This window comes from Schistocerca americana, chromosome 1 (genome assembly GCF_021461395.2).
Source record: "Schistocerca americana isolate TAMUIC-IGC-003095 chromosome 1, iqSchAmer2.1, whole genome shotgun sequence".
Taxonomy (NCBI): domain Eukaryota; kingdom Metazoa; phylum Arthropoda; class Insecta; order Orthoptera; family Acrididae; genus Schistocerca; species Schistocerca americana.
This window is the reverse complement of record NC_060119.1, coordinates 585,691,200-585,714,136: the sequence shown is the minus strand read 5'-3', so window position 1 is coordinate 585,714,136 and position 22,937 is coordinate 585,691,200. Positions and strand designations below refer to the sequence as shown.

Genomic DNA, 22,937 nt, shown 5'->3' with positions numbered 1-22,937 from the left:
TCAGAGATGCCACAGATCACCGTCTATCCTTTTCTACAGAGCAGACAAGCCTCCAAACCCTACGTTCCGTGAAGAGTAGTGGACGTACGACCATTCAGGGCCTAGGGGAAGTTTCGCTGTCCTTGTACCTCTTTCCGTAGATGATCACGACGACAGCACTTGAACGTTCGACCAACTTTACCGTTTCCGAGGTACCCGTTCACAGGCTATGCGTGATAATAATCTGCCTTTTGTCAAAGCCACTTATCTCAATGGATTTCTCCATTTGCAGTCCATATCTTTGCTAGTGTGATCCTCCGTCCATGTCTGCTTCGCTTACATACTTTCGTTACCCCGCGAAGTACCAGCAACGCCTCCAGCAGGCATCTAACATCGCGATGGACAGTGGTCATAATGTCTTAGCATTGTGTTCCATTGATATTTTTAACGACTATTTCAGAGATGGTTAGTAGCTTCATAATCTTCAGTCACGTCTCGGTCCCTCTGATAATATATAATACTTCCCACATTTGTTCTAGTAGCTTATAATTTATAAAAAATTTGGATCTCAGGGTGCTTGACCCTAAATGTGCATGCTTTGGACTTATCTATTCAGATGTCTACTTTCTAAATGACAGTCTCTGTAAATTATCTTCTGTCTCTTGTAGAATTAAACGTTCGTCACCAAGTTAGACATCGTTAAGAGAAAATAATCTATTGTAGGCGGCCTGGGTATGGGGAAATCATGCCTTCCGGGTCGTGGCTGCTGTGTATTTATGCTGCGTCCGTAATTTGGCTCCCTGACCGCCCAGTCTGGCCACGAGTGAGGTAACCAGCTCGTGGTGCGCCCGTAATACTTGAAATATCAGCAGACTCCTCTTGCTGAAATTCCGCCTGGCTGTTATGGCTTGACTCGATTTCCTCCTCTGCTTCTTGCTTTCCCACGGAAGGTGTCTGAATTTTTACTTGGCTGCACCGAGTACATTATTTCCCGGTGAAACAGTATTAATTCTGCGAGTTAATTTTTCTTTTCCCTTTTGTGCTACCTTCATCTCCACAGGGTGTATCACAAACGCTTTTGCAAACTTTCTCACACTAAAAGGAGAAAAAGAATTCCTATAAACAACAGTGAAAAAACAACAACAAAAGAAAACATCGCACTGGAATGCAAAAGTTAAGAACGCATTAACTTTCGCATGAGTACCACTACGAAGTAACATAGGTCGAGAAACTGGAACTTAGACAGAAATAACTGGCACATTATAGTACAGATGATAACTGAAGAAAATACGACAGTGAGACGAACAGAAATGACACGTCTATTCAAAGGTAGTAATGACAATTAGGTCACCGCGATTCATGATGGAGATTACAAAAAGCGAGAAATGGCTGTTAATAGGGTGTGTTATCAGCACAGGTGGCAATGCATGCTCTGCAGACGTGTTCAAATGCTAACCATATGACTGATAAGGAGTTCTCGTGATGGAGTGTTTCATTCCTCCATCATCGCAGCTGACAACTGATGGATGGTTGTTGCTACATGTGACGTGCTGCAATATGTCTCCCTAATGCATTCCAAACGTGCTGTCTGGGATTTAAGTTGGGGAGGGGGGAGGAGGGGGAACGAGTAGGCCAGTCAGTTCGTCGAGTATCCTCTCCTTCCAAGAGCTTCTCCACTAGCGCTCTTCGATGCGGTGGCGTATTTTCATCCATAAAATGATATCAGGGTCTGAGGCACCTCTGAAAAAAGGCACACGGGGAAGGAGTAGAGTATCAAAATACTGTTGATAGTTGAATTTTACGTGTTCAAAGATTTGGAGAAGTCCATGCAACATTATGGCCCCCCACACCGTATCACATGGACACGAGAACTGTCGTGTTCGACAATGCTGAACATACTCTCATATGATAGGAAATGGAAATGCCGTGTGGCTAGGGCCTCTCGTCGGGTAGACCGCTCGCCTCGTGCAAGTCTTTCGAGTTGACGCCACTTCGGCGATTTACGTGTCGATTGGGATGAAATGTTCATGGTAAGGACATCCCAACACCTAGTCCCGGAGCGGAGAAAATCTCCAACCCAGCAGGGACTCGAGCCCGGGCCGTTAGGTATGACATTCCGTCGCGCTGACCACTCATCTACGAGGGGCGGACTCTCATACGATAAGAGGTGAGAACACGCAATGCACCCAGGAACATTGTCAAACTTGACCGCTTAGGTAATCCAGGTGTCATGGTCGGGGAAGGCATAATAATACATAAGCGTACGGACCTGCAAATCTTCGAACAAGGCAGACTCGCTGGTCAACGTTATTGTGACACTATACTCCCTTCCCATAAGCGTCTTTCTTTCTTTTTTTCAGGGGTGCTTTCCACCGGGGCTTCATTTTCATGGATGACAATCCTCTACCGCATCGAACAGCGCCGGGGGAGCAGCTCTCCGAACGAGAGGAAATGTGGCATATGGACTGGCCTGCCATTTCTCCAACCTAAACCTCACCGAGCACGTGCACGATGTGTTACGGAGACTTACTATAGCATGTCCGCATGTACCAGCGAACCCGCAGTAGTTATAAATCGTGCAGGTGGAAGAATGGAACGCACTACCACGAGATCTCCTTAGCAACATTTTGTAATGTCTAGGGGTCCATCGTGAATCGCCGTCACTTCAGTGTAATTACTGTCTCTGAACGAAAGTGTCATATCCGTTCGTCATATTGGATGTATCTTTCAGTCACCTTCTGTGCTATGCGCCAGCAGTTCTTTCAGTGTGTGGTCCAAGTTTCATCGAACAAAATTACTTGGCACTGACACGTCATGAGAAAGTTACTTTCGTCCTTACGTTTTGCACACTAGTGTATTCTCAATAGTAACACAGAAAAAATGCTGAAGCAAACTTCAAAACTCGGAAACTAGTAACAAATGCTCAAAAGAGCGTTTCCTTGTTTCTATTGAAATCCCTACCGAAATATATGTTTTGAAATTTCCAAATTATTAAGTTGACGAATAACTGCACAATGAAATCAACATCTTGGCCTCTTGTCGATAAACGTGTTTTCCGAGAATATCTCACAAGGTTGTCTAAATGGAGGTTTTTAAGCCATTTCAACTGAACTAATAAATTTATTTCACGCAGTAACTGGAATGAAGTGTATATTGTTCTGAAAAGGAATGTGGTGACGTGTGGGATACTAATCTCTGGAAATAGTAAATATTATACGATAGTTTTATAAAGGGTTCCGAAGAATTCACTACGATCCATTTTATAACTTACTGGACGATGTACGTATAATGTCACTTGAAAATCTCCACAGCAGTAAAACCTGAATATAGGTAATCATGTGTAGTGTACTGCATGTCGTACTCTGGAAAAAGCTCACAAACAAACAATTAGTAGCGTGGGATTGTTAGCTGGGAGATCCCGAGCCGTCTAATTGGAAAGTGTTTTCTTAATCCGACCACGACTGACCCTTTCTCGAGGCGACTAGCAGTTGTGTCCCAAGGGTATCTTCTTACTGTAGCTGATCGTAACGGGTGTACGTACAGCGTAGTGTAGAGTTTGTGTTATTTAAAAACAAAAGGGAGAGGGAGACACCAGATGCCGTTACACAGCCTTCGTCAAGGCGGCTGCAGGGCTAAACGTCTCCACCCCACGAACTTATCGCTATCAACAGAGCGTCACATGCCCATACTTCACGGGGTACTACAGAAGAATATGTAAACTAATCCGGGACGCTGGCGTTTAGTCTGATGATCCGGAACTTTTCGTTAGTACCTCTTCTTCATCCAGTCCGAAGAGTTCAAAGTGGAATGATCGCCATAAAACTTATAGGAAAATCATATGACAGTCGGAAATACACGGAAAGAATGTTAATAAAATGTAATTTGTCCAGGAAATAAGTGGTTCATGAGACATTCGTTCGAGAGATTATTTAGTACTACGTACCAGTCGGTAAAGTGCGTGCCATAAGTTGTATCAACAGTTGTCCATCTTCATTGCTGCGAAACACACCTCTTTCACTGAACAATGCTCATAGCTCTTAAAGTATGCATTCTAGAGACCATGCTTACTAGACTTTCTTTTTTTATGACCCATACTAACACTTCTGCAAGTTTGTTGGTGGAGTTCCTGTTCCCCTTGTATGTAGGAGGGACGTTCAATAAGTAATGAAACACATTTTTTTTCTCGTTCAGTTTCGGTTCAAGAAATTTAGTTTTCGTTGTGGGACATCGTGGAATATTTCTGTTTCAGCCCTTACAGTTTTAAGAAATTCCGATAAGCGGAGGCTTTATACGTAGCCTTCAAAGTGTAACGAGGTGCGCCGGCCAGTGTGACCGAGCGGTTCTAGGCGGTTCAGTCCGGAACCGCGCTACTGCTGCTGTCGCAGGTTCGAATCCTGCCTCGGGCATGGATGTATGTGATGTCCTTAGCTTAGTTAGGTTTAAGTACTTCTAAGTCTAGGGGACTGATGACCTCTGATGTGAGTTTCTTGTGGTGGAAAATGAGAGCATCGCAAATATTCATGAGCGCTTGCAGAACGTTTACGAAAACCTGACAGTGAACAAAAGAATGGTAAGTCGTTGGGCGGGGCATCTGTCATAATGGAAACAAGGTCGCACAAACATCTCGCTTACCGGCAGGCCGAACACAGCTGTGACTATGTTAGAAAGTGCGGATACTCTCATTCAAGGTGACAGACGGACCACAGTCAGATACCCCGCTGCACAACTGGATGCCTCTGTTGGTAGTGCTGACGCACTCGTCCACCGGTTGGGGTACTAAAAGGTATATACCAGCTAAACTCCTCGGCGCCTCACAGTAGACCATAAAGAGTAACGAAGTAGCCTGTGCTGCATTGCGTGCACGTTACGTGGCTGTTTGTGACAATTTTTTGTTGAACGTCGTCGCAGGCGATGAAAGATGAGTTCATCAGTTCGAGAGTTCATTATTTCTAGCTGGAAATAAAACGTCACTCCATGGAGTGGCGCCACACCACCTCTGCTACGAAGAAAAAGTTCAAAGACACACCGTCGGCCGGTAACGTGTTGGCGACGGTCTTCTGGGACTCTGAAGGTGTTGACGTTCTCAATCGTACCGCAGTGATCAACTCTGAAGAGTATTATACTACACTGAGGAAATTGAAGAAATGGCGTCAGCGTGTTCGCCACCACAAAAATCCGAGTAAACATCTACTTCATGACGACAATGCAAGGCCTCACACAAGTCTGCACATCCGAGAGGAGCTCACAAAACCCGCTGGGCCGTCCTTCCTCATCCACACTACAGTTCGGATCTCGCACCTTGTGACCGCCATCTGTTTGACCCATTGAAGGATGCACTCCGAGGAGCAGTACATAGATGATGAGGAGGTTATTGATACAACAATTCCTTGACTCCAACGTCGACCAGTAGAGTAGTACCATGTGGGCACACAAGCCGTTCTAATAACATGGCGTAAGACTGTTCGCGTTGAACGGGGATTATGTTTAAAAATTGGGTTTTGTAGCCAAAAGAGAGGGTGTATTGGTATCTTGGGCAAAACCAACATGGTATCATAAAAAATATATTTCACTACTTACTGAACGCCACTTGTACAACCAATAATTGATGAAACCATCATGCAACAGATTCTTGAATGTTACCTACCTGTCGTGGATCATTACTACGCTGAATTAGTAGAAGAGATTGTGAAACCCAACGTGTTTGGTCGATGCTACAAGAGAGACGTTGTGCATCACGGGGAGGTTTAGTGTGAACATTCGGAGAGCATATGTTCCAAGAATAGTCTGGCAACATATTACTTTTCCCGCATACGTCTCGTCTGTCTCGGTAGCTCAGTTGTTAGTATGTCTGGCTAGTACGTGGAACACTTGGGTTTGTTTCCCAGTATCGATAGGGAATTCTACTTGATGGGAGGTCTGGAACGAGTTGCACTCAACCTCGTGATGTCAACTGAGTAGCTGGTTAATGGTCGGGAGAGCGGTGGCCTGACCCCGCGACCCTCCGGGCGGCATGCAGGAACGCCATTGGCAGAGAATGACATGGCGGTCGGTCATGAGTGGTCCAAAAGGGTAGGAACGTTTTTTTTTCTTTTTATATACAGGGTGATTCCGCGATGATGTTAGAAACTTTCAGGGCTGGTTGTTGTTGTGGTCTTCAGTCCTGAGACTGGTTTGATGCAGCTGTCCATGCTACTCTATCCTGTGCAAGCTTCTTCATCTCCCAGTACCTACTACAACCTACATCCTTCTGAATCTGCTTAGTGTATTCATCTCTTGGTCTCCCTCTACGATTTTTACCCTCTACACTGCCCTCCAATGCTAAATTTGTGATCCCTTGATGCCTCAGAACATGTCCTACCAGCCGACCCCTTCTTCTAGTCAAGTTGTGCCACAAACTTCTCTTCTCCCCAATCCTATTCAATACCTCCTCATTAGTTACGTGATCTACCCACCTTATCTTCAGCATTCTTCTCTAGCACCACATTTCGAAAGCTTCTATTCTCTTCTTGTCCTAACTAGTTATCGTCCATGTTTCACTTCCATACATGGCTACACTCCATACAAATACTTTCAGAAACGACTTCCTGACACTTACATCTATATTCGATGTTAACAAATTTCTCTTCTTGAGAAACGCTTTCCTTGCCATTGCCAGTCTACTTTTTATATCCTCTCTACTTCGACCATCATCGGTTATTTTACTCCCTAAATAGCAAAACTCCTTTACTACTTTAAGTGTCTCATTTCCTAATCTAATTCCCTCAGCATCACCAGACTTAATTTGACTACATTCCATTATCCTCGTTTTGATTTTGTTGATGTTCATCTTATATTCTCCTTTCAAGACACTGTTCATTCCGTTCAACTGCTCTTCCAAGTCCTTTGCTGTCTCTGACAGAATTACAATGTCATCGGCGAACCTCAAAGTTTTTACTTCTTCTCCATGAATTTTAATACCTACTCCGAATTTTTCTTTTGTTTCCTTTACTGCTTGCTCAATATACAGATTGAATAACATCGGGGAGAGGCTACAACCCTGTCTCACTCCTTTCCCAACCACTGCTTCCCTTTCATGCCCTCCAACTCTTATAACTGCCATCTGGTTTCTGTACAAATTGTAAATAGCCTTTCGCTCCCTGTATTTTACCCCTGCCACCTTCAGAATTTGAAAGAGAGTATTCCAGTTAACGTTGTCAAAGGCTTTCTCTAAGTCTACAAATGGTAGAAACGTAGGTTTGCCTTTTCTTAATCTTTCTTCTAAGATAGGTCTTAAGGTCAGTATTGACTCACGTGTTCCAACATTTCTACGGAATCCAAACTGATCTTCCCCGAGGTCGGCTTCTAGCAGTTTTTCCATTCGTCTGTAAAGAATTAGCGTTAGTATTTTGCAGCTGTGACTTATTAAAATGTTATTCCGGTAATTTTCAGGGCTGGTGGAGAAGGGTAAATGTGTCAATTCGAGGTAAGGGACCCTGGTCCGATGACGACCTAGTCGGAATTTATGAGCAGAGATCATTTCATACCTCTGACCTTGGGATACACATATTGGAACTGTTGTTGCTAGGATTGTAGGGTAGGAAACTTTCAGAGTTAGTAGTATGGGCCAAACTAGAGAAAAGGTCTAGTAAACATGGGCTGTAAAATACTGATGCGGTTGTTGCCGACCTGTCGATTGTCAACGCCGCTGGGAGTGTTTGGACCGGGTAACTGTGGGCGGAGGCCACGCGCACGGAATGAAACTGCGTTCGTAAGTGGTGCGCAGGCGCGTAGCCGGCGTCTGGCTTACAGCAGAAACCTGCAGAAAGAGAGGGCGTGACTGATGTGTGCCAGGCTGCTTGCTTGCTTTATACTTGAGCTTACTCGAGCAGGGCAACGAGTGCTGGAGCTGTCGGCCGAGCCGGGGAAGTGCACCGTAGTACACGGCAACCGGCGCCCGGACAGAGGAAGGGGTCGGGATGAGAGTGGTGGCCGCGTCAACCTGAACACCGTGAGCTTAGCGGCTGTCTGCTGATCCATAACGAGTGAGCACCAGCTAACTTTCCTGGTTGCTACGAAGTTAGTGTTGTTATGGTCTCTTTAGCTGCACTGCCAAGAGAGAGTAATCCAAGCGCCGCCTTGATGACTGTTTCGAAAACTTTGAGGAAAAGCTGCACGGTGTAGCTTACTGTTTTTTTTCATCAGTTTAAGCAAAGTAGGAACTCAGCTCGCGTTTAAAGTAAAGCGACTTAATGGATGATTTTCAAGTTTCACGAATGGATGGCCAGCCATTGCGACCATCGGTTATCTCAAAATTAAATTTTGCATTACTGTTTCCAAATGCATGCCACTGACCTAATTCTCAGGTCATTCGCCCGTCACTGCAGACCGCGTAAAAAAAAAAAAAAAAGAAAACCTTGTTATACGATTGCCTTACCAGTGCTATTTTCTCTATTGTAGTGATTAACTTATGAGTATCCTTATTGTAAGACGCCATGGCACAAGGCGTGGCTCCCCGGCGTATTTTCCTGTGAATATGAGTTCAGTCTGGTACGCAGCCGCCACTAGCAAGCCCCCCCCCCCCCCCCCCCCACCGATTTGATTTCTTTAGTCGTTGTTAATGTGACTTGATTAATTGTAGATCCTGTATTCGAGCGAAGGCCTTAGACCTGACCATATCATAAAGGGTACGACGTTGCATTTTGGGCAGTGACCTGGGTAAACTGTTGGTTGTTTGTAATTGAGTCACTTTGTGAATTACTGAACATTAAGTGCATTACTGATGTCAGCTGCTCGTAAATATTTCTAACCAAGTCAGGTATCGCTAAAAAACAATTCCCTTGTATTCGTCTTTGGTGTGATAATGTTTTAAGTAACTTCCTCAAAAGTCTACATCACTGCTGTTAAGTTTTTTTAATTCGTTTATTCATCGTTCAGGAAGTATTTCTTGCTGACAAAGGTTTAGAAGTTCATTCGTTCTACCTAAACTGAAAAGTTTACTGGTATCAGCTGTTGAAAGATTTCTGAGGAATTTTACAATTGCAGTTGCTGCATTTATTTTAAAAATTTGGTCAAAGTAACTCTTCGTTTGTGGTGTTCAAGTAGCAATGTACGCGACTATTTATTGTGACATCTAATAAATGATTATAAGCCGAAATCTTAATAAAAAAGTCCCATTGGTTTGCCATCCAAAGATCCCTGTATGAAAGCCATCCTGTTCAAGCGCACTTAGTGCGTAGTAAATACATACCTTAAGAGCTATGGTCACTTCTTCAGTGCGAAAGACTTTCCACAGTATCAAAGACGAACTAATGCTCGTAGCTCTTAAGGCATGCATTTCAGGGTCGACGTTTACTAGATGTTTTTTCTTGGTTTGGTCCGTACTACCACCTCTGAAAGTTTCCCACCGTACAGTCTCAGCAACAACAGTGCCAGTACATGATTTCTACTATCAGATACATAAGAACAATTTTCGCTTACAACTTTCGGCGCTTGTCTGGCACCGGGCTGCTGCTGCGGTGGCAGGTTCGAATCCTGCCTCGGGCATGGATGTGTGTGATGTCCTTACGTTAGTTAGGTTTGAGTAGTTCTAAGTCTAGGGGACTGATGACCTCAGATATTAAGTCCCATAGTGCTTAGAGCCATTTGAACAATTTTTTGTCTTTTTCGAACTAGGGCGTTGCCTCAGAGTGATACATTTACACTTCTCTGACATCCCTGCAAATTGTAGTATCGTTTCGAAATCACGTCGTATGTCCTGCGAATTGACCACGACGAGAAAATCCGAGAAACTAGAGATAACGCACCGATTAATCGACAATTCCCTTTTCGACGTACCATCGCGGGTGGAACTGGGAAGAAGCGAAATGATTGTTGTGCCTCAAGTTCAAAAAATGGCTCTGAGCACTATGGGACTTAACTTCTAAGGTCATCAGTCCCCTAGAACTTAGAACTACTTAAACCTAACTAACCCAAGGACATCACTCACATCCATGCCCGAGGCAGGATTCGAACCTGCGACCGTAGCGGTCACGCGGCTCCAGACTGAAGCGCCTAGAACCGCACGGCCACACCGGCCGGGCTGTGCCTCAAGTACCACTCCATGTAACACCGTAACGGAGCTTGCAGACTACAGACATCGACGCGCAAATTTCCTCCGCCACCTGGCATCGAACCGGTTCTACTAAGAAAGGTGTCGCATTGGTTAAGACACTGTTAAAACTGGCGTATGGCTATCCAGACTGAGGTTTCCCGCGATTGTGCCTTGTTGTTTAGGATTAATGCAGGCACGCTTCCTTTAAAAGTATTTACTTCGGCACCCTTTGCCAAGCCTAGCTTGTACTGTCTCTAATTTCCCTGTCGTCGACGGGGCGTCGAACGTTGATTTTTCTTCAGCTTTTTAAAAAATTTTCGTTTTGCAAATGGGCTACCTACAAGGCGAGCTCAACAATATAAACATACTTCAGCGACCTATGCTACACAGCGTCGTTTGATTAAATTAAAATTACGTTGCAGGGAATTCAGTGGCTTTAACTGAAATATTGTACAGTTCCGTGTTTACTAACTATTAAACTGTATAGCAATTTGTGGATTTTAATGGCATCTTTCAAGAGAAAGTTACAAGACCTAGGAATATTCGCCGAATAGGTTAAGAAATGTCAAGGGAGAGTACAGAAAATCATCCATAATACGGAACGTCAACATAGAGCGTAGGACAATAACTAAAACGTAGAATTGAAAGTACAACATGGTTACTGGTATACCGCTTCAACAATCCCCTCTAATGCGCAAGACGAATTGGAGCGCACTGAACTACTTGGCAGATTACATCTGTGTGCCGGACTGGGACGGATCCAACACACAGTTTTAATCTGCGATGGAGTTCCAAAAGATTGCACAAACCGCTGAAGACTGAAATTTTCTGTAGCGAATTCTTCAGGTTGTTATACAAAATGATCATAAAACAGTTACTTTTTCAGAGAGTTATGTGCCTTAGTACAATGCCCCTTCTCCATTAATCTCCACAAGAAAAGATGACGTGTATATGCGGGATTGATTCCTGACCGGCTCGTGCAGTCCAGAGTGTCTTCATTTATTTACTGATATTTGTGTAGTATTTAAAGTTACATTCTAATTTTAAATAGCAAATTTTCCTAACAACAGCATAATTTTCCTTGTAATTTTGTTAGCTGACTGGTGCGGAACTCTCTAGATACTTTTGAACATGTGGGTAAATGTGAGTGACAGTAAACAGTTTCGGCTCACCGCGTTGCTTTTAAGGTAAATTTCACTGTCATTCAAACACAGGAACGCATATCATTCACGGTGTCGTAATAGGCTCGGTGGGCTAATTTATACATTAAGCTGCTTCGAATGAATTCCAGCCTACCCGAAGTGTGGTGATTTGAATGTTTCATATGGCATCATGTTGATGACAGCAAATGTCGGAGACAAGTGCTTTTGCTGGCGATACACGGCTGTTAAATTACATCGGTACGGACAATCGAAAGCAAGTTAAAGGCTACATTCTAATTAATTTTCGTATTAAATTAAGTTCATTACAACATTTATGACATTATCTACATTCATCATTGGAACATTTTTGAAAGAAAATAATTTTTATCGAACCACTGCAACCGAACGACATAATCGACCGTACACTGCGGTAATTTAGAATTTCAGGGGAAATTTAGCTACTTTTCCTTTCTCTGGTTACCATGGTTCAATGAAATTACAGCAAATACACTCCCGGGAAAAATGCAACACGTCCAAGGACAAGGTCATTTTGTCGACAAGTGAGGTGACAGGTCTTGTAAGGAGTATATGACAAGATATTCACGCCACATGAAACACACATGTCACAGTGAAGGGTGACCAAACAGTCACACCAATACATAACACATCCCCTCTCGCGACAACGCAGTCGTCTATTCTCGCATGCCGTCTTAAGCTTCTCACCCTGGAGAACGAGAATTTCACTCTTTCTCATGTAACATAAGTGTTCCATTGGCAAGAGATCTGGTGGCCTCACTGACCAAGGCAATTCTTGTACACCAGGAAGAGCACGTTACGTTGCAATAGTCGTATGTGGACATGTGCTGTCCTGTCGAAGAAATGGCAGTAGCACGGGGTAACAGCCTGTCAAATCAAGTGGGCACTGTTTAATTTACCCTGGAGAAACGCCAGATTTGACCACGAGCTGTAAACGATGGCCCCCACGCCATGAATCCAGGGATGGAACCTGTGTGTCGTGGGAGAGTGGACTCTGTAACAGGAAGCTCACCAGGTCTACGCCATAAACGCGTACCTCCGTTACTCGCATACAGTCAGAGCAGGTTCATCACTGAACAGAGTTCCATTCCACTCTCCAGTCAACTGTTTCACGTCACCAGAGTTGTCATACTTGCCGGTGTCGTGGTGTCAGTCACAGTCTGGGAAGGTGCCCTCGTGACCTTAATTATGATGTAAGCAGACGGTTCCCAGTGGTCGCTGATGATACAGAAGATGCAGAATGCGACCGGATTTCGTCTTTGGATGGTGATCGATCTGCCAGCGCTGTTTGCACAACGCGTCGATCTTGACGTGCGTCTATGGTACGGGGACGTCCAGAACCTAGTCTACAGGTATGGGCATGTTCCAGAGATCACTGCTGAAAGCAGGACATACCACCAATACATTGTGTTCAACACGAGCAGCAAGCATTTTTTTTTGTATGTCCATCCTTTTGACCGTAGGTCTTGAAGACCAGGGCCGTTCACTACTGTGAGAAAGTGAAACACCTACAGCCGTCCTTACGATCTTATTTATTGTGTAGCTATCAGTTTCGGCACTTCAGTACACCACCTTCAAGCCTTAGTTGACGCGGTTATCACGATACATACGTACGCTGCATCAGTGGCCAACATAACTGGTTTATGCACACTATCTGTAACTGTGAAGTCAGTGCTCTAACCATTGGCTGCCAACTGCAATTGACACATATTAGTGCCCTTAGGTCGGTAAGAGAGCTTATTGTACACTGAAGAACCAAAGAAACTGGTACACCTGCCAAATATTGTGTATGTGCCCAGAGAGCTCGCAGAAGTGCCGCTACACGACGTGCCATGGACTCGACTAATGCCTGAGGTAGTGCTGGAGGGAATTGACACCACGAATCGTGCAGGGCTGTCCATAAATCCGTAAGAGCACGAGGGGGTGGAGATCTCTTCTGAACAGAACGCTGCAAGCCATCTCAGATATGCTCAATAATGTTCATGTCTGGGGAGTTTGGTGGCTAGCGGAAGTGTTTAAATTCAGAAGAGCAGTTCTGGAGCCACTCTTTAGCAATTCTGAACTTACGGGGTGTGGTGCAGTCCTGCTGGAATTGGCCAAGTCCGCCGGAATGCACAATGGATGGGAATGGATGAGGTGATCAGACAGCATGCTTATGTGTAACCGGTCAGAATCGTTTTTAGATGTATCAGGGGCACATATCACTCCAACTGCACACGCAACACACCATTAAACAGCCGCCACCAGCTTGAACAGGGTCCATGGATTCATGAGGTTGTCTCCATACCAATAAACGTCCATCCTTAGGCTCCGAAAGCCCATATCGATGATGTTTCGTTGAATGGATAGCCCGCTGTCACTTGTTGATGAACGTGCATTGAGACCTGCTGAAATTTGCGGAAGGGTTGCACTTCCATCACGTTGAACGATTCTCTTCTGTCGTCGTTTGTCCCGTTCTTGCAGGATTTTTTCCGGCCACAGCTATATGGGAGAGTTGATGTTTTACCGGGTTTCTGATAATCACGGTACAATCGTGGAATGATCGCACGGGAAAATCCCCACTTCATTGCTACCTCGTAGATGCTGTGTCCCATCAATCGTGCGCCGACTGTAACACCACGTTCAAACTCACTTAAATCTTGATAACCTGCCATTGTAGCAGCAGTAAGCGATATAGAACTGCGCCAGACACTTGTCTGCCTGTTTCCTTATCTCTGTATTTGAATATGCATGCCTATACTAGCTTCTCTGGCGCTTTAGTGTAATATAAACGTAATGTATTTATAGAGTAGTAGCGTTTCTAAGCAGATGCTTTTCGCGCGGGAAACAGATGGATATGATTTTTAAATGTATACACCGCACTTTATATTAATGACATGAAATCATTCACTCGGAAATGGCATAAAAGGCCGAAACTTAAGTCTTAGTTAAATAAACAACAATACAGTCATATGGCGGTGTTTTCATTTAAAAATTTAAAAACTATTGTATGACTGTTGCTCAGCAACATCAAAAACTGTTTAGATGGATGTGAAATATCACATGGGGAGGCATGTTGAAGTAGCTGTTGTATATTAGAGAAATTGGTCTGTGTCTTTAGATTGGCCACGTGTGATTCTGGGTTTACGATATTTCACAGCGTTTGTTCGTACACTGAAAAAATATTGTTTCGGCAGTGTATTGTGTTAACTTTTCAATTTTTTTTTCTTGATGCGTCACTACCTTGTCTATGAAAAAAACACTTCCGTGGTAGCCGCCTGCAATAGCAGCCAATACATCGTTAGTTTTATCATATCACACACCCAGATGAATTTGACTGAAATAATCTGCGGCTGTTCTTATGTTCTATTTTCACCTAGAGAGCAATGTAGTGTGTGTGATCCAGCGACTTCGGACGACGAAGGTGACAGGCAAATAAAAAGAGAAATGTCAAGGGATTATACTGTAAAGACGTCCGCCTGCTTAGCTAAGTGGTAACGTGCTAGCCTCCCATGCAAGCGGGCGCGGATTCGGTTCCGGCGGACTGCTCGAGGACTGGGTGCTGTGTTGTCCTCATCACCATTTCATCCGCTTCATCCGCGCGCAAGTCGCCCAATGTGGCGTCGACTGAAATAAGACTTGCACATGGCGGCCGACCTACACCGGATGGGGCCTCCCGGCCAACGGTCCCATACGCCCATTTCCATTTCTTTCTGCGGAGACTGGTTGCGGTGCATGTTATGTCTTCCAGGTTAAGTCAGAAAGTCACATTTTGAATGAGGAGACCTGTGCCGCAAAATGTGCCACTGTTATTATGAAAACTGAAAGCAGATGGCTTAGCTCTGTGATAATGTCAGCAAAAAGCCATTTAGTGATTACGTATTTAGAATTTTAACACAAAAGACTCACAATTATATCGACAACAAGCTGTTTCCGTGATTTGATTATGTAATTACGTTAATGACGAAACGAAAAGAGATGCTCGCTTAAAGCGTCAATTTAAAAATTAAAAAGGCATGAAAATATGATTTGTGAGCTGAAGTGAATTAATTATTTATTTTCAGTTTTTTTAAAATTGCGGTCGGGACTTCCAATACATTGAATTATGAAATGGTTCATTTTGTACCTACTGATGCCTTTATCATGCTGCCTTGTGGTTCCATCAGTGAAATGTTCATATGCGACAGAGTAACAAATTCGGATTTCTCTACACTGACAACTGGTCGTTATTTTAGTGCCAATATGGTGTGCGTTTCTTTATTGGTTATTCTCCTGGCTTAAGCTTACACAAGCTTGCAACATTTGAAAAGAAAAGTACATCATTAAACCACGTTGGTATGCATTATATAGCAGTGAGTCTTCTTAAAGAATTGCAAGAAAATGCTCGCCCGATCGTAAATTCGTGAACACAACCTGTGCTCTTCTCGAAGTATTTTCAGAGCCTGTATCGCAAAACCGTTTTACACCTCAAAAGGTATCTATCAGAATTTGTGATTCACTAACGATCAATCGACATCAAATCTCTCTATCGATGTTGGAATTTACAAGTTTTTCCACAGCTTGATTTCGGTTGGACGGTTGCAAAGACATTTACTTTGGCTCCTCTCGATGAAAATATCGTTTAACTGTGGAGTTGCAGCCTATTTCACAAAGTCATCTGGTTCATTCTGAAGGCCAGTTCTTGACTGTTTTATGATGTTCTTGTACATTCGTATTTGACATTCGCCTCTCAATGCAGCGGTTAGGATTTCCAGCGTCTTCTAAATTTCATACTCGAAACGTGGGTCCTACGTTAATTCACGATTCACTCTTAGAATGTAACAACAACGATTTCATGAAACTCCTTCAACGTGTAGCCAACTTATTTTGCCCTCGACAATCTTTACATCTGACTTTATTCCTGAGAGAAGACAGTCAACTGCTTGCAGGAATCGTATGGCCACGTTACATACAAAATTCCCCTGAGCTAAGTGCTGTTTGTGTCAAACGTAAGTGGTGAAAATCACAATTTGTCTGAATGTGTACAGTTTGTGGCACATATTTCGAGTCGTTTAAAACTGAGGGAAAGCGTCGCAGTAACCATGCCTCTTCTGATACAGGATGGTCGATTGCTGCAGACAATTATGGACTACTCAGTATCGGTACTGATTCTCACCAACGTGCTGGATGTATGCTTCTTAATATTCACCATGTCAGAGGTAAGAAACATTTAAGCATCCTCAACTAAGATGTCTCGTCTTTTTAATGTTACTGTAAACTAACTTTAGTCATTAATAGTGTGCTGCGCGGGGTAGCCGCCCGGTCATAGGCGTATCGCCACACTGCGCGCGGCTCCCCCCGCCGGAGGTTCGAGTCCTCCCTCGGGCATGGGTGTGTGTGTTGTCCTTAGCGTAAGTTAAGTCGTGTATAAGTCTAGAGAACGATGACCTCAGCAGTTTAGTGCCATAGGCACTTACCAAATATTAAAAAAATTAATACTGTTAGTGATTAATCGATGTAGTATTTAAGTTACACTGATTGCTGACTGTGAGAACAGTTCTGAAAGGTGTAAGGAAACAATGATTTTCAGGCAAATAACGAAATAAATATCTCCAACGAAATAAATATCTCTTAGTACAGCCATGGTAATTTGTGTTTCTCCTGTTGAAAAATAATAGCGCCATATTTACTGTCCATGCTAAACCAGCAACTCTAGTTTAAGGGTTAGCGCGTTACGTTGCGATACAGGGTGATTAGTGAGACCAGTATCGAGTTATTGATCCGGATCGATGCACGTTGATCTGGAATACCGGGCAGCCTGAATGTGATTTTTATGAGGTTTCCCACGTGCAGAAGCTAGGCTTATTTCTCATCTCCACTCCAAAATCTCAAGGCGCTATCAGCTGAAGCACAGAAATACGCAGTAAAAAGATTACAAATGACACAGACAAACGGCGTAAACAAATCTATCCTGTCCCTGTTTTCAGGGTAAGCGATTATGTCCTAGCAGGTACGGCATAACCACTACAGAATTGAAAAAAAAAACCCAGATTGGAATAGTATCCATCATGCGCAAGCTCCGACTCCCGAAAACAAGATTAGATCCTCAGAAAAGGACAGAGATTTGACCCTGTTTGGTTATCTACTCACAACTTCTATGATGAAGCTTTCAGAAAAGTAGCAAGTGAATCTGAATTACGGCATTGGAGATTACCATCCTGCTATCGTACGAAAGGGTCCGACAAGGAGGGATAAAACAGAGAAAAGTGACAAGGATTTGAGTACCAAAATCAGCTTTTGATACAATTTTTCTGATTTAGCTGAAGTCTTCCACCCACCGTGGTCTTACGTACACACAACTCATCTAACCGCAAATGCATTTTTAGCTACAACCCAATACCACAAAGAGTAGTAAATGGATTTACACATACGTTAAAAGAAAGAATAAGATATCATTAATAATTTACATTCTTTTGATGTTTTAATCATATGCATGAAGTTTCAAACAAAAATTTATTTACAATACCTGACTCAACAAGAGGACATTCCGTTCAAATTTTTTCCGCTTTATAAAGTATTATTTTATCTTAACGATGAGGTGAAATTTTATTTCACTAGAAGTCACAGCTATAAGTCTAGTAAGAAGAATGTTCATTTTATTAGGCTATGTTGCATTTAATTGACCTCACGAAGAAGTACTCCTTTACTTAATTAAATGCATTTCTACAGGAAAACAGATAAATAGAATTAATAGGTTGAAAGGAAATGTAGTGACATTACATACCGGCATTTTTATTTTTTTAAAAAGAAAAGATAGAGTGCAATATGTGATCGGAGCTTCTGCAGGCTTTCGCTTGTTGACCATATTCTTCGAAATGGGCTGTACAGAACACTGATGCATACCCCTATTTACAGTAAGTGTTTATGTTTCCAAAACGACCGCAACGTATTGGACTCTTTCAAAATATTAATTTATACGAATGCGTAGCGGTCTAAATTTGCTGTTAAACGTTTTTTATCGTACATATCTAGCAGAAGTGGTCGTGTATTATTGATTTACGAAGCGTGTAGAGATTATAAATTTCCTAGTGACAATACCCGTAATTTTATGCGTATGGACTAAACAGGTGCCCACTACGTGTATACTATACTTCTACTCTAATCTACAAAACTGCAAAATTATCTATTCATCCAACTGCGAGACTTAGCATAACTTTACAGCTGAATATTGTCCCTCTAAATTACAACTGCACAGTAAAATACGACTTTGCTTTGTGTAAACGCTGCTTATACAAGGTGTAAATTTTAAATTGACAATCCAAAATAAATTTTAAAAATAAGCTTCACACGAAAAAATGTGTAGAATCCAAAGCTGATTATTTTCGAGAGGGACAGCTGCAGGTGCTAGAATCAGCCCGCCGCCCCAGCCCCCTAGGGGTGAGGCGGGAGGCAACTTTAAAATTTTGATTCACTAAAACTCTCCCTCTCTCCCCGTAGGGTGGGGTTTAAGAGAGAGGAATGAGTGTTCTAAAAATGCTGGCCCAAGTACTGTATTAATTTTTTCCGCAGATTCGGATTAAGTTTCGTTTGTTTCGTGGTCATGAGGCCACACAACTTTTAATTATCAAACAAATCATAAACATATCATCTGACTAGCTTACTAACTAACCAAACATCCTACTTTTTATTTATCCGGAACCATTTTCCACGGAAAAATGAGAACATGGAATTTCTTGAATTACTGCGCCAACTTACAAGAATCAAAACAAATGTTTAAGACAAAATGTACGTAGTTTTTTATGTAGAAACTGATTCTGCAATAAAAAAGGGGGGTTCCCATTTGAAGTTTTAAAGTTGCCTCCCGCCCCACCCCCAGGGGGCTGGTGTGGCGGGCTAATTATAGCACCAGCAGATGTCCCCCTCGAAAATAGTCAACTTTGGATTCTACACATTTTTTCATGTGAAGCTTATTTTTCGAGTTATTCTGGTTTGTCAACTTAAGATTTACACCCTGTATACTGAATTGCATTTCGCACAGGTTTATTGTGGACCCATCGACAAATACAAAATTATCAACACATTCTTCACCTGCATCTACATCTATATTCCGCAAGCCACCTCACGGTAAGCGGAGGAGAATACTTTGTGCAGCCCTCTTTTCCTGTTCCCGTCTTAATTTTATTTATATTGGTTGACTCTTCCAGGAAGGTACGCTCCCGAGACTTTGACAGTAAATCAAATCATTTTCCAGAAAGCCTCTCTTACAGCGTTTGCCACTGGATTTGACTGTGCATCTCCGTGACGTTTTCACGCTTACTATACGAACTTATAAGGAAACGTACTGCTCTTCTTTGGATGTTCCCTATTTGTCGAATAGATCCTATATGATACGGATCAAAGACTGACGAGAAATATTCAAGTATTGGTAGGATAAGTGTTTCGTAAGCTTCCTCCTTCGTTCATGGACTTTCCTGAGGATTCTTCCAATGAGCCTGTCTGGCGTCTGTCTTTATCGTATGTGGTGGTCTCACTTGCAATCGCTCTGTATGCAGTCATACAATAATGGGTCTTTCTATCTATATGCAGGCAGTATGTTATGTTGCTTCTATTGAGGGCCACTTCTGTTTCTGTTGAGGGTCCATTGCCAGTTCCTGCACCAAACATCGATACTCTGCATATCTTCCTGTATTTCGCTTCAGTTTTCTTGTGTTACGACCTCTCTGTATGCACTGACCAGCCAGATCATTATGGTCACCGCCCTACTATTAATATAAACATGTCCAGGCGACAGAAACGTCACCTAGCGAGGAATGACTGCAACACGTCATGGGTTTTGGCGGCCACCCCTCATTACGCATGTCGGACGTCGTTCTCTGGGCAGACTGGTAAAACTGGACGGGTGTGAACTGTTCCAGAACTAACATCAGCCTTTAATGCTGGACTGAGTACAAGTGTGTCTGAACACACAGTTCACCGAACACTCCGTAAAGATGGGCCGTCGCAGCCGACGACCCATGTATGTGCCAATGTTAATACCTCGACGCCGGTAACTTCGACTGAAATGTCAACATGACCGTCGAGTTTGGACGTTGGCGCAGTGGCAGAGCGTTGCATGGTCTGACGAATCCTGACACCTTCTTCATCATGCCGACTGGAGGGCGAGAATCCGTCGTCTTCAAGGGAACAGCTCCTTCGCATCTGTACTGCGGGACGGAGACAAGCTGGCGGCAGCTCCATTATGCTCTGGGAAACATTCACGTGGGCGTCCATGTGCTCAGTGGAGCTCGTGCAAGGCACCATGTCGGCCAAGAAGTATCGTAAAATGATTGCAGACCACGTACACCTCTGAATGACAATCATGTTTCCCGACGGCAGTGGTATTTTTCAGCAAGATAACTAGCCGTGTCACAAGGCTAGGAGAGTGAATGTGTGGTTCGAAGGACACAGTGGCGAGTTCCAATTTATGTGCTGGTCCCCCAACTGTGCAGATCTGAAATAGATATAACACATCTGGAATTTGAATGAACGTGGTCACAGAGCTCATCAACCACTTCCCTGGAATTTACGGGAATTGGGTGACTTGAGTGTGCACTTGCGGTACCAATTCCCTCCAGCGACCTACCAATGGCCTCATTGCTTCCATGCTACGACGCGTCGCCGCTTTTATCCGTGACAAAGTTGGACATAGCGGCTATTAGATATGTGGTCATAATGTTCCGGCTTCGGCTGATCAGTGTGCCATAGTATCATCCGCGAAATGTCTCAAGGACACACGAGGGTAAGTCAATTACTATCCACAATTTAGTTATATTTTTGTTTATTTTGGTAGTACTATACTTTTGCCGGCCGCGGTGGTCTCGCGGTTAAGGCACTCAGTCCGGAACCGCGCGACTGCTACGGTCGCAGGTTCGAATCCTGCCTCGGGCATGGATGTGTGTGATGTCCTTAGGTTAGTTAGGTTTAAGTAGTTCTAAGTTCTTGGGGGCTGAGGACCACAGAAGTTAAGTCCCATAGTGCTCAGAGCCATTTGAGCCATTTGAACTATACTTTTACGTTGATGACGCATGATTTGTTTTTTGGTTGTTATGTCTTCGCAATTTTGAAGCTGCTAGGTTAGTTTCGTTATCGCTGCCATGCTGTTAATCCTGGCTGGTCCGCTCAGTGTTTTGCCCCAACGGAGTGTCTACGAATCGATTGAAAAATTCCGAAATGGTGGCCGACACGATGAAGGAGCCGGAAGACCGTTTACCGTCACAAATATAGAATCCATTGAGCGTTCACGTGAAATGATTCTCTTACACAGACGATTAACTATTGACGAAGTGGCATACCGTCTGCAAATTAATCACGATTCTACCTACGAAATCATCCACAACAAACTTGGGTTTCATAAAGTTTGTGCAAGATGGGTCCCAAAACAACTCACACATCTGCATAAACAAATGCGCTTGAATATCTGCAAAAAACATTTGAATCGCTATGGTAATGAAGGGGACAACATCTTAGACAAGATCATTACTAGTGACGAAACATTGATCCATCATTTCGAGCCGGAGAGCAAACAGCAGAGTATGGAATGGAAACATCCAAATTCGCCGTGCAAGAAAAAGCTCAAGACCCAACTGTCCGCAGGAAAACTGATGCCTACGGTTTTCTGGGCCGCATAAGGTCCAGTACTGGAACATTATGGGGAAAGGGGTGCAACAATAAAAATTGTACCTCACAGTGAGATGCTTACTGCCAGGCTAAAGCCTGCAATTCGAAGCAAACGCCGAGGATTGCTGTCAAAAGGTGTTGTGCTGTTACACGACAATGACTGTCCTCGTACTGCTCCCCACACTGCAGAAACGCTCCACAAACTCAAATTTGAAGTACTGGATCATCCTCCATATAGTCCCGATCTTGACCCTGCTATCACTTGTTTGGTCCACTCTAACAGGCATTAAGGGGCCGTCGATTTGCCTCGGATGAAGCAATGAAAGAAGCGGTGCATTCCTGGCTCGCAGCTCAACCGAGAACCTTCTTTTATGAGAGCATCAGAAACCTTGTACAACATTAGACAAAGTGCGTTGAAACGCAAGGAGACTATGTCCAAAAATGATATTCTTGTAAGTTACCTATTTGATTACAATTAAATTTTATAACTACGTTGCGCAAAATAATTGACTTACCCTCGTATATATATGCGTAGGGTGAGTCAGGAGGACAGGTACATGCTTTGAGGGATGTTAGTATTAATGAATCTGACCAAAATGCTGCATATGGAAGTATGCCCTATTTCGAATGGTTTCCGAGATAAACACATTTTATATCACTTTTGTACATTTTTCTTGAATAACTCGAAAACCGCTCCCTCCAGAGAAAACGCGTCGCAGTGCAAAATTAAACTATATTAAATTTACTACAAAAAAAGTCCTATCATTTTTTTCTCTAGAACTAATATTTTGTGCGAAGAGAGCGCGAGAAGGTTGAAAAACACGCTCGACGTGCATGCCGTGTAGCTTACTTAGTTTTTGAGCCGGCCGGAGTGGCCGTGCGGTTCTAGGCGCTACAGTCTGTAACCGAGCGACCGCTACGGTCGCAGGTTCGAATCCTGCCTCGGGCGTGGATGTGTGAGATCTCCTTAGGTTATTTAGTTTTAATTAGTTCTAAGTTCTAGGCGACTGATGACCTCAGACATTAAGTCGCATAGTGCTCAGAGCCAGCCATTTTACTTAGTTTTTGTAGGCCAATTTGAGGTAGTTTCCCGACTT

General features: G+C 43.4%; 1 protein-coding gene across 1 annotated transcript in view; it reads left to right on the top strand.

The window, feature by feature from the left end:
- LOC124578916 (odorant receptor 67a-like) overlaps positions 1-22,937 on the top strand; it is a 68,924-nt gene that overhangs the window by 3,868 nt on the left and 42,119 nt on the right. Inside the window, exon 2 of the mRNA XM_047131235.1 lies at positions 16,305-16,403. Coding sequence (XP_046987191.1) covers positions 16,329-16,403 — 75 coding nt within the window. The 5' untranslated portion in view covers positions 16,305-16,328. The remainder of the gene's footprint in view (positions 1-16,304; positions 16,404-22,937) is intronic.